This window comes from Bos mutus, chromosome 5 (genome assembly GCF_027580195.1).
Source record: "Bos mutus isolate GX-2022 chromosome 5, NWIPB_WYAK_1.1, whole genome shotgun sequence".
In the NCBI taxonomy this organism is placed as follows: Eukaryota; Metazoa; Chordata; class Mammalia; order Artiodactyla; family Bovidae; genus Bos; species Bos mutus.
The window spans coordinates 91,545,854-91,559,294 of NC_091621.1; the positions used below are offsets into that span (position 1 = coordinate 91,545,854).

General features: G+C 37.1%; 1 protein-coding gene across 2 annotated transcripts in view; it reads right to left on the bottom strand.

Annotated features, from left to right (window-relative positions):
- Window positions 1-13,441, bottom strand: part of ITPR2 (inositol 1,4,5-trisphosphate receptor type 2) — a 584,772-nt gene that overhangs the window by 309,890 nt on the left and 261,441 nt on the right. For both annotated transcript variants that reach the window (XM_005902445.3, XM_070371231.1), the window contains 5 exons: window positions 10,069-10,158; window positions 9,830-9,955; window positions 4,387-4,509; window positions 3,309-3,509; window positions 491-742 (listed from right to left, as the gene is read on the bottom strand). In XM_005902445.3, coding sequence (XP_005902507.2) covers window positions 491-742; window positions 3,309-3,509; window positions 4,387-4,509; window positions 9,830-9,955; window positions 10,069-10,158 — 792 coding nt within the window. The remainder of the gene's footprint in view (window positions 1-490; window positions 743-3,308; window positions 3,510-4,386; window positions 4,510-9,829; window positions 9,956-10,068; window positions 10,159-13,441) is intronic.

A 13,441-nucleotide genomic window follows, 5' to 3' on the forward strand; every position in this document is an offset into this window, starting at 1 on the left:
GTCACACCAAACTAGGATGGAGGGTAAAAGACGATGTATGAATAAAGCAAAATATGTGTCCATGTTTCCAAGAAACCATCTATTCCATAAAGCAAAGGTAAACCTAGAGAACCTAATAGTGGTCCTGCAGCACCATTCTAGCCTCTACGGATGACTGTGCATTATTTATGAAGATCTGTTTTATGCTCAAAACATACTAGAAGTTACAAGTAAATGTTTAAGTCTGATCACAATACCATACCTAGAAATTTCTATAGTGGAATTTCTAGAAAACTAACAGTGGCTATACTCTTAAAAGGTCTATCAACTTTCATAGTCCCTTGTAGAACAAAAAAGTAAGTTTTAATGATTTTCAAATCCCTAATTATATACCTAGGTACTATTCTGTGACTAAGTGTGTTATTTCATTATAAATAACCATAGGAGGGCTTCTGGCACTTACTAGAAACTGAAAACAATTCTATAGCTGCTAAGCTTTTGCCAGGCTTACCTCAGGGATGCAGTCATCATGGGTCACCACCCTCACTATGTCGTCCAGGGGCAGAAGGGAATTGCACTTGATTTCAGTGTAGACGTTCTTCCCCTCTGTGCATGCTGCCAGCAACTCCACGAGGGTGATGTGGTAGGCTAAGGGGCCACTCTCATCCCCTCGGTCTCTCTCTGAACACATCATATGGAGAAGGATGGGAAATGATGCTCTATCATTGTAAAATATCAGCACATCTTCACCCCCATTTATCAACTGAAATGATAATAAGAGAGTCTATATAGCAGTCCAAATGTTCATCTTTGCAGTTATTTCTAAAGACTTGGTCTATATGGAAACACACGCATATCTTTGTAAAAACAGAGATAACATTGCAAACGTAGAACTATACAAAAGCAGGATGGCAAAAAGATTGTATTCATGTGTGAAGTGATTAATTATGAAAGTCATCAAAACCAGTTGAGGAGATATGGGAGAGTTACATGGCATTGAGAATAAATGACACAGATGATTGGAAGCTGTTCAATGAGTTAGCCACTGAAATTAAACCTGCAAAATATTCCAGTAAAGTTACTTTCTTTAACTTCAAATGGTAGATGCCATTGCCAAGTATGAGAAATCTCCTAAGTCTCATTTTACTATGAATTAAAATATCCCCATCCCCTTCAATAGTGATGGAATAAGTAAGCAAGTACACATAACCAAATGTAACTCTACAAGAATTTGCAGATTCCATTTGTTGTGGATATCAGTAGGGGATGGAGGTAAAAGCAGAAAAATAAAAAGAAAAATACAAGCTTAAAAAAAGAGAGAGGGAGAGACAAAGAATGAGTAAGTAGGGGCTTCTAGGAAATAAATTTTCCTTCCTGTTTTGTTTGTATAACAAACTATAGTGGAGTTTCCAGCAGGATGTAATTTTATTGCTAAATCACCATAATGTCTTATTGTCTATTTGGGGGGGAAACAGTAGTATTTTATTAAGGAATCCACTTTGCTGTGAAGCCCAGGCTGAGTTAACAGTGATGAGTTCTGGAGGTAGACTCAGAACTCCAGACTATCACTGCTATCTTCTCTCTCTCCCTCAACTGAAAACCCAGCCTCATGAAGTCTCAATTCTCGCCCTCCTGTTCCTGGAAGATGCCCAGGCTAGTTATGTAAGAGGCTTCTGCAGAGAAGACAACTTTTGTCTTCCCAGGAGACAAACCCTCTACTTTGCTTTATGAGGCAGATAGCAACCCCAAACCACAGACAGGTCAGGACCTGCGCTGGCCTCAATTCTTTTTGTCTATTCTAGTACCAATTTTCTACCCCCAGTGGGAAATATTTTGGAAGGTAACACAGATTACATAATTTTTTCTCTATTTTATTTGAATTGATAACATACTTAAATTGATAAGACAATTAACTGGCTTACACTGAAAGTTCTGTTGAAAGAGAATGTATTAGTGTCAAAAATGTATATATTAACATAAAATTATAAATATTTCTTTACATATAGAAACACATCACCTAGTAAATACCATTGGACTCGCTTAACTATTTGCTGCTTTCCCATTTTAATTCTTCCCATGATGATTTTCCAAAATCTAATTAATTGCCACATTTCTAGGCAAAGGAGAACTATTATGAATGCAAATACAGATAGGTAAATTTTACAAATTAAAAATGCTCCTTAAATGTTTAATAACAATAATTTACATTAAAAATTTAGGACTTTACACTGAATTAACTTTGAAATTTCTGTGGGGCAAGAGGGACTCCCATTGTAACAATACAGAAATTACTCCCATCCCAAATTTAAAGTGTATAATTATGAAAATTCCCCCAGATCAATATAATCCACTAGGTAACTGTTTGTAGATGGTTGAAAGCTGCTTTAATCCATCCAGGCCTTTAGAAAACCATTAGGTCACAGAGCAATGATCTACCCACATAGGCTCAAAGTATTCTCCAAAGTGGGCTTCCGAGGTGGTGCTAGTGGTAAAGAACCCGCCTGCCAATGCAGGAGACATAGAGATATGGGTTCAATGCTGAGTCAGGAAGATCCCCTGGAGGAGGGCATCGCAAGCCACTCCAGCATTCTTGCCTTGAGAATAGCATGGATCTATCCTGCTAGGAACCTGGCAGCCTACAGTCCATAGGGTTGCAAAGAGTCGGACACAACTGTAGTGACTTAGAGCACACACACATGCATTCTCCAAAGTATCACTTGGTTCCTATTAAGTAACTCATTCACTGTATAAATCTGGCTCAGTGAGAAATATCATAATGAAGAGGGCAAAATAAATGGAGTACATCATCCATTTGCTTTTCTTAAATTTTTAACTGACTCTGGAAAGCTAAACTTTCAAATGTAAAAAAATCACTGACAGATAATTTCTATTAATTTCATTTCCTTCAAAGCCCTCTGTAAATAGTAGCAAAGAACATCCATTTTATGATTACAGGAACACAGTAATAAAGGCACTCGAAAAGCAGAGTTTAATCTATTTTTGTTATATTTTGAAACTTAGAAATATAAAATTTAATGACTTTCCTTTTAAATAATCTATAACATTTCATAGGATTTTACCCACTATTTAAAATACACAAATTTATTAAGGCTCAAAAAGAAAAATAAACTCCTAGAAAATTATAACATCACCTTATGATATGTCACTTCCCTAGACCTAAGCAAAATACATTGATGCTTAAGAGTTGTACTCAAATTATTTTCCAAACCTATGTTGTTGGGGGATTTTTTTCACTCAAAATTAACAGAAAACACGTAGTTGAGCATAATGTTTATGTGAAGCTGGTAAAATGCAAACTGCGAACATACCTCGGTCATTACCATATCCTGGCATTTCTTCACGTATTTACCATCTGCTTTGACAATTGTCTGCAGAAACCTCAGGTACTCCACGTGGCGGCCGTGTGTCTCAATGCAGTGCACGAAGTGCTGGACAACTCTCTCACTAATTTCATTGCACAGATGGTAATTGTTCATGAAGATGTGCCGCATGGTTTCTGCTTCAAGGAGCTACACACAGAGGAATGTGCCCTTGTAATTCTGACAAGATCAGTTTTCTATTTTACAATAATACTTAGACCATATTACCCGGCTTGTGATCAGTTTTCTATTTCATGCAAAATTGTAGTGAGTTTTCTCTTCCACAAAATGCAATGAGATTATTCAGCATTTAAAAAATAACAATAAAAAGACTGAGCTCACAAAGGAATTTACTTGGAAAAGGGAGCTTATTATAAAGGTCCTCATGTTGGCAACAGTATTCTTGAGATTAATCATGTACGATTCAAACATGGCTCTTCCTTAGTATTCGCTGACACGTTTTACAGAGCAGAGGTAACTCCACCTTCGAGTTTTTCATATTTACTTACTCGTGGCATCACACTTAGTCTTTGCTGTACCTTGTCTTTTTCCTAACTGTGTACATAAAAATGAAGTTGCCATCTGCAGGTAAGATATGTGTGATTTTTCAAGTTTCTTTAAATGTTCCCTTAATGGAAAGATACTCACTTTAAGGAGAAGCCCCTACAAGGAATAAAATGAGGTGACGAAGATGAATATGGGGCCTCCCAGGTGGCACCAGTGACAACAAACCTGTCCACCGATGCAGGAAACTTAAGAGATACGGGTTCAATCCCTGGGTAGGGAAAATCCCCTAGAGGAGGGCATCGCAACCCACTATAGTATTCTTGTCTCGAGAATTCCATGGACAGAGGAGCCTGGCGGACTACAGCCCATGGGGTCGCAAAGAGTTGGACACAACTGAAGTGACTTAGCACGCTCACATGCACAAAGATGAATAAAATTCTATCCATTAATGTTGCTATAAGAAATGACATGGACACTTTACATAAATACTATAAGTATTAGAAGTCACTCAAATACTTACACCAGGGGTTAAGAACAAATTCAGATGTTTATGGAGGAGAACTTGATTCTGTGGATTCCCCCGACAGAAATTCTGCAGGAATGTGTGAGCCAGATTCATTACTTCGTTCATCTTCTCATCATTCTGGAAGTTAAAAAGTAGGACGTGATACAGAGAAACACACAGAGCAAAAATACTATCAAAGAATATGTTTTTTTACACATGCATTTTTTTTCCTGTTTTCTTCACTGTTTTATGGTCTCTTTTCTGTGTCTACACCTCTCCCCCATTTTGCAGATGTCTCTCCCCTCATCTTCATTCTATTATCTGTTCTGCTCCCCTTTTTGTTTCACAGTCCACTTCTCATTCTCCCCAATCTTCCTACTTGTCCACTACAATTTCCCATCGCTGTACAAAGCTGCCCCTTGTCCCCTGCATCTGTCCCCACACCTCCTCTGTCCCCCTGTTCCTTTCTCTCTGGCCTCCTCACTCTCCCCAGTTCTGTTCCCTCTGCCTTGCATCCTCCAATCTCTCTCTTTCCTTCCCTCTCTTTGATTTACCTTCTTCCAGTGTTTCAGTGTACCTGGAGCTTCCTGATCCTTCTGCTTTCTGTTTTTCCTCATTCTGTATCATCTCTATCCCCCTGTTTCTCCAGCTCCTCCCTTTCTTCTCCAGGCATTTATCCCTCCTCCTCTGGCTCCTTCTGCTCCTTCTCTCCTGCTCTCATTCCCTTATCCCGCTGATTTGCCCCCACTGTCTTCTCTCCACTCACCTGCCCTCTCTTCCCCACTCTGTAAATAAACATATTTGAGTTGGTCAAAAAGTTCATTCAGGTTGTTGCATAGTGGCTTATGATAATCTCGAACAAACTCTGGCCAACCCAGTATTTCTGACATTCCCTCTATTCTCCACTCTCCCTTTCTCTGTGCCTGCTTCTTTCGCTACTTACTTTGCCTCTTTTTTCCATCTTATCCTTTTCCTTTATCTCTTTGCTTTCTGCCCTCCTCTTCCCCCATGCTCTTTGTCTCCTCTTTCTTAGCACACATACTCTTAAGTTGTTTCCTTATTCACTGTCCTTTCCCAAAGTCCTATGATAAAGTACTTCATTGCTAATAAGAATTTCAATAAGAAACTTGAGTTTCAAAACTCACAAAGAATGCAAAGTTTTCTTCTTAAAAGTTATCTTTTAAAATATCACTGAAACAATCTAAAAAGTTTTTTAGGCTAGGTCATGTGGTCAGTGTCAGATACACAAAATGGATTAATGTTTTGAGTCACAGTTTATATTAAAATAATTCAATGTTTTATTGTTTTCTTTTTTCCTAATCTGAGAGTCTAAATTTTATGCCATATATAACTAAACCAACAGCCTAAGATCATTAATAGACTCATTTCCTCATATTTAAAATAGGGATGAACTAACTAGACTAATAATTATGTCCAAAAACTCCATTCCCATCTTGAAAATAGGAAGTTTTTATTTCAAAATATACTAGTATTTTCTTTTATGTTTGTAGTCCAGGCATAGTGAAAAAACATCAAAGCAACTTCAGCTACAGAACACTCAATTCACACAGAAAAGCCAGGCAGTACAGAAGAATGGCAGGGACAATTCTACTAGAATTGGTATTTCTTTAAAGCTGTCACCTTAAGCTTTTTTTTTGCTTGTTTATGAACAATCTAGTTATTAAAACTGAGCAAACCCCAGTGGCGTTTTTCACAGAAATAATTCTAAGATTTATATGGAACCACAAAAGACCCTTAATATCCAAAACAATCTTGAGAAAGAAGAGCAAAGCTGGACATACCATGCTTCCTGATTTTAAACTATACTACAATACTACAGTGATTCAAACAGTATGATGGTGGCACAAAAACAGACACATATATCAATGGAGCAGAAGAGACAGCCCAGAGATGAACCCCAAAACATGTGGCCAATTAACCTAGGAATGAGCTCTGAGAGAGACGACACCACATTGCATGTGCTTTTCAGTGATGTGTAGGAAAATTCTTCAACCTTTTATTCAAATTTTAGGTGATGCAAGTTAAAAATCACTTGGTTTAGATATTCTAGGCTGATGAAGAAACTGGATAAAATGTATCAGGAAAGAATGAAAAAGAAGACAAAAATAAACCTTGGGGGAAAGAGAACTTCTTAGTGTTGGTGAAATTGGACAGCTACATGCAAAAGAATCTACTATCTTATACCATATACAAAAACAGACTCCAAATGGATTCAAGACTTAAATCTAAGACCTGAAATCTATAAAAATCCTAGAAGAAAATACAGGCTGTATACTTTTTGACATTGGTCTCAGCAATATTTTTTGGATGTCTCTTCAGGCAAGGGAAATAAAAGCAAAAATAAACAAATGGGACCTAATCAAATTAAAAAGTTTTGGCACAGCAAAGGAAACTATCAACAAAACAAAAAAAGCAAAATACTGAATGGGACAGGATATTTGCAAATGATGTATCTAACAAGGGGTTAATACGCAAAAACTCATACACCTCAACATCAAAAAAAAAAAAAAGAAAGAAAGAAATGGGCAGAGGCACTGAACAGACATTTTTTTCCAAAGAAGACACACAGATGGCTATCAAACACATGAAAAGATGCTCAACATCACTAACTATCAAGGAAGTGAAAGTGAAAGTCACTCAGTTGTGTCTGACTCTCTGTGACTCCATGGACTATACAGTCCATGGAATTCTCCAGGCCAGAATATTGGAGTGGGTAGTCATTCCCTTCTCCAGGGAATCTTCCCAACCCAGAGATCAAACCCATGTCTCCTGCACTGAAGGGGGATTCTTTACCAGCTGAACCACCAGGGAGGTCCAGTTATCAAGGAAGTGCAAATCAAAACCACAGTGAGGTATCAACTCACACCTGTTAGAAAGACTATGATTAAAAACAGTAACAAGTGTTGGTGAAAATTTAGAGAAAGGAGAACCCTTGTGCACTGTTAATGGAGACATAAATTGGTATAGCCACTATAGAAACAGTATAAAGTTTCCTCAAAAATTAAAAATAGAACTATCATATGATCCAGCAGTTCCACTTTGAGTATTTTTCTGAAGAAAACAAAAACACTAATTCAAAAAGATGTATGCACCCATATTGTTTACATGGACCCATATTGTTTACATGGAGCATTGTTTACAATGGTCAAGATACAAAAGCAAACTAAGTCTCCATGAATGGGTCAAGAAGATGTGATATATATATATATATGTATATACACACACACATACAGACAGATAGATATACACACAATGGAATAATACATAGCCGAAAAAGAACAGAATCTTGTCATGTGTGACAACACTGATGAACCTTGAGGGTATTATGTAACTGAAATAAATCAGAGAAAGACAAACACTACATGAGTTCACCTATATGTGGAGTCTAAAAGAGAAAATAAACAAGCAAACAAAACAGAAACAGATTTATAGACACAGAGAACAAACTGATGGTTGCCAGAGTGGAGTGGGATGAGCGGATGAATAGGTGGGGAAGATTAAGAGTTACAGACTTTCACTTATAAAATAGACTAGTTATAAAATAAACAAAGGTTGTAATGTACAGCATAGGGAATATAGCCAATAATATTGTAATAACTTTGTATGTTGACATCATTTTGTGATTATAAAAATATTTCAAATCACTCTGCTGGACACCTGAAACTAATATAATATTGTAAATGAGTAATATTTCAATAAAAATATAATAATAAAATAGAAAACCCACAAACATAAAGTAGTAGTAAAACACTCAACACTATAGTTATATTTTTAGAAAAAGGGACTTCATTACATGCCATATGCCTGTGTTACAATATCAAAGATATAATAATTTGTATTATAAATACTTAGAAGTTAATACATTTGGCTGCTTTTCAATAATTCTTTTACTGTATTCTCTAACATAGTTCGAATTATACCACCTTATACATATTAAAATGCAACTAAGTCAGACAGGGGGCAATTCAATAAGAGAAGTGAAAAGTCCAAGTGGGAAGGGTATATGGCCTGGCATGGTTGGTTTCCAAGAGAGATAAACAAGGCATCTACTCGCAGACGGAGGTCAGAGCCTAAGTGAAGTGCAGAGGGCATTCATTAGGAAGAAAAGGGAGCAGTGATGGTGGAAGATGAGTTATAAACAGTATATTAATAAGTGAGTAATTATATTCACACACACATATATTCTCTAGATCTGTCTACTTAGAGGACCTGAAGAAGCAAAACTCCACAGAAATAAGTACATTAAGTTCTCAGAATTTTTCTCCCAAATACCATTCTCCCCCAAATGGATCTGGAGCTTCATGAAGAAATAGCTAATTCCAGGTGGAACAAGAAAAATGCAAGGTGAGCCTGGAACATTTTAATGTGCAATTAAGTGATGAATCACTCGAAGACTGATGAGGCCATGTTAGAGGACAGGCAACTAACCCCAATTTGGGACAATCAAAATAAATAATGATGGAAACCTAATATAACCTATTACATGAAATGAGCATCCATGAGTCCATACTAAAATCAATCAATCAATCAATCAAAGGTTTAATAACAATAGACAGCTAACGGAAGCTGCGGTATAGCACAGGGAGCTCAGCTCAGTGTTCTGTGATGACCTACGGGATGGGATACATGGGGAAGGAAGCTCAAACAGGAGGGGATATGTGTATACTTATAGCTGATACAGCAAAAATCAACACAACATTGTAAAGCTACTGTCTTCCAATTAAAAAAAATTACTTAAAAGGTTAAAAAAATTACTTAAAAGATTAAAAAAAAAGAAATTTTGATCAAAAATGGAATAGTTACTTAGTTTCAAAGAATTGTGCCACAAAATATTTATTACAGAGGAAAACTGAGCGGCTCACAGTGAGAATTCTGGCAGACACCATCTTTATCAAGTGACCCAAGTAAACATCACCGGTCATGAGGCAAATCAAAATTGCACGCTGTCTGATAGGAAGCGGTGGGAAAACCTTAATTGTTACTCCTGTAACGTTCCTGCCAAAGATGCATAACTGAATTGAATCATGAGGCAAAGTCAGATGATCCAAATTAAGAGGCAGTCTTCAGAACGGCTGGTCTGTCTTCAAAAGTGTCCAGGTCATGAGAGGTCCAGCATGAGGAGGTTTAAATGGACATGACACCAAACAGCACCTGTTTCTGAAGTGGATCTTTTTGTCAAACAGGACGTGATTAGGATGATGGTAGCATGTGAATGGCTCGTGAGGATGAGATGGCAGCAGAGTGCCATGTTCTTTCTCAATCTGGAAGGGTATTATGGGGTGATGTTCATAGGGAATACACACTAAAGGACCCAGGGGAAGTAGGGCATCAGGTTGGCAACTTACTTGCAAAGGGTTTGGGGAAAATATTAATTGCAACTTTGCTATACTGAAATTGCCTCAAAATTAAAAAAGGAAAACAGAACCTAAAAACTCACCTTTTCATAGGGTATCTGCAGCAGATCCAACACCACCGAATGGGCTCCCATATTTTTCAATAATCGTTGATGTTGATTGCGACACTTTTTGTTCTGGACGCAGAGTTTACTGAGCCTAATCAAAATCTTTCCAAACAAGAAGAAAATCATTAACCATAGAAAATACAATATTAAATATAATCAACAGGCAAAACTCTTTTGCCATGCAAAAATAAACCCACATAAAACTAGTTGCTGACCTCCTTTACAATCCGATAGTTGTTGCTCTTATTGCTGTCAATCTGAGGTTTCTTTGTTCCATCTTGCACTGGACTTAAAATGTTTGAGTCCTAAAATAAACACAAAGATGTATTTTATGTTCTGTATAGCTTCGTAATACATTTGGTTCTTTTGCAATAAATAAGAAATACATTTTGAAGTTATTTTGTGATGAATTTATTATTCAACTTAAATGTTTCTTTGGTACTTTTTTATCTCATCAAAAGCTTCTTGGCTGCAAGGAGTCATGCAAATGACCACTTCCCAATAACAACCAAATTACAAGATCTAGGACTTCCCTGGTTGTCCAGTGGAATCTGCCTTCCAATGCAGGGGATGTGGGTTCAATCCCTGGTTGGGGAACTAAGATCTCAGATGCCATGGGGCAACTAAGTTCATGTGCCTCAACTAGCAAAGCCCCCACATGCCTCAGGGGAGTCCCAGTGCAGCCGAAAGAGAAGACATTACACGATCTATGGCATTACTAATAATTAATGAGTAAGTTAGAAAGGAAAGGAATAACAGGTAACATTCTCAGTGCATTTCCTTATGCTAAATGTATCAGATCTTATATGGCCTATAGAAAAAGGAATGGTAAAATTTCAGGGCACAGCAGGCAAAATTTTATTATCAGGGATAAACTGCTGGAAAAAAAAAAAAGACTGAAGGAGCATATCATAATGAAGCAAAATTTCAGAGATGGGAGGTAAAAACACCTCAAACCAAGAATTCTCTGACAGGTTACCATGACATTCTTAAGAGTCATGACTGGGGGGCGAACAACCACATATAGACCATGAAAATTAAAAAAAAAAAAAAGAAAATGTAAATTAAAAATATTTTAAATTAACAAAGTATATTAATAGGACCTAGAACACCAGAAATATTTTATTATAACAACCATTATCTGCAGTAGCACAATAAAAGACAAATATTAAGGAATGTACATATTTTAAATACTAATTACTGGAGTCATCATATGAAAATAAAACACCAGTTATAATACAATCTCCAAACATTTACTAATCCTTAATGCATGCCTCATACTAAACAATGGTGAGTGGACATAAAAGAAATAGAAGATATGGTTCTTTCCACAAGAAATTACAGTCTACCTAAGAAAGCAGGCAGAAACATGAAAACAAAGATCTGAACTGAGCAGAATTTACTATTCAAAGAGACAGAGAGAAGGAGACTAGATACAATTTTAGACAGCTTTATGAAGGAGGGCAAGTTTAAGCCAAGGTCTTGAAAGATGAAAACAGTTCAGTTAAGTACGAGAGACACACGAAAGGCAGGGGACACTGGTTAGGTGAAGTCACCTTACCCAAAGGTGCTGGAGAAAGGAAAGCACAATGGTGTAGAGAAACTGACAAGAACTGACAAAGCATGCTACAAAAGGAGGCAATTAGGTGGAGTGGGGCCTGACCACCTCCCTGATTTACAACTAGTACAAAATTGCACTTGGGATGAATATCAAGGGTAGTTTAAAAAACCCCCTGTATTCCTGACTACATTGAAGGTGCTGAGCTCTCACAGTTAAATGGGACGCCAGTCTAAGCTTGCTGCTGCTGCTAAGTCACTTCAGTCATGTCTGACCCTGTGCGACCCCATAGACAGCAGCCCACCAGGCCCTCTGTCCCTGAGGTTCTCCAGGCAAGAATACTGGAGTGGGTTGCCATTCCCTTCTCCAGGTAATTTAAGCTTAGGAGAAAGTAAAAAAAAAAAAAAAAAATGAAGTTAATTGACACAATTTTATTTGTCCCTATTTTTCCTACTGCATTCCATGACAAATCACAAAATAAACTCAAACCAAGAAAGAAAAATCATTGTGTTTTCCTTGCTAGTCAAAAATTTCTGATCCAAGGTTTCAAGCAAGAGAGTGACTTGGTCAGGTATGGAGTTACCACCACTGCTCAGGAAGCTCCATGTTTCTCTTTGACTTTTCTCCAGGCAAACATCATCCAAGATGGAGGCTCTCCATCTGAACTCCATCTTAGCAAGTAACTCCTCTCATTTTACTGAGCATAAGAAAACTCCCCTACATGATGCTGTCTCTTCTGCATTTGAAAACATCCAGTATCATCCACAAAACTGTCTGCATTCCCTGCTGTGTCTCAGAGAAACAGAACTTTTGAAACTCAGATTTTTAAATTCCATCTCCCCCACCTTTTCTCTCTGATTCATCCCTGTTTCTGCAGGTGAAAATTTTCTATCCTCTACTGATTCTTTCTGAACTCTGAAACTACAACCCAAGTGGAGGCTAACAGCACTTTCCATGACACCGTGCGTTCTGGGAAGTCATCTTGCATCTTGGATTATTACCCCCACTAAGTTTCCTGAAAGAATAATCTATTGTACTAAAATTGTTTTATGTGTCAATGACTCAATTACTAAAATTGTCTTCAGCATCTGATTCTCTGGTTCACTACCACTGTCTTTAAATTCCACTTTGTTTTATTATGACAGGATATTGTCCAAGATTTTCTGACCACCTTGTCACTTTCACTGAATGGAACTGGAACCACAAAAAGTCACAAATAAAAACACAGAAAGCATTAACACTGTTCCTGTTACCTTCCAGGGTTGTGTCATCTATGCTAATAAATCCTAGGAAGGAAATGAAAGCAAGCCAATTTCCAGCCTAGGTAAACAAAAGAGAAAAAAGAATGGGAGATAGTATCTACAAGACAATAAACACTAAGCAAATCCAAAAAAGTTACAGAAGAAAATGTAAAAATATATACGTAAGCGAGGCCAACGTATTAATAGAAGAGGGAAAGGGCCCCTGTGCCTCATATGAATGGAAGCTATTTGGATGGAAGAGGTTGGAGGTCACAGCATGAGAGAAACAGGGTTTCTACTTGATAGAAAAATAATTTATTGATGAGAAGTAGACATTGCAAAGGTAGAAATATAATTAAATTTCCTTTTTCTGATCACAAAGGTGAAGGTTGAATTTAAAAAGGCCATATTCATTTTTTTCTGGGAGAGAAAAAATATTAAAGAAAACTAAGTTTGTATTCCAGTCCAAGATTAAGATGTTACCAAGTCTAAAGACTGACAAAGCTCCTAAGGTGGAAAGGAGATCTTTCTGATATATTTCAACTTTTTAAAAAATCAGTCAAATATACAGGCAAAGCTTTGGCAGATATATTTAAGTCTATTTTTCAAGCAACGGCCTGCAGAAAAAGCAACTGTCTTGTTTTAAGAAAAGTAATCTCAGGGAAGATGTACTACATTACAAAAGTTATGCTCTTTAGTTCTGCCCAAGGGAGGATGTAGACAATGCTAAACTTCCTAAGTATGGGAATTATAAAGAAAAATTATTTTAATTTAAAATTGCCAGCAGTC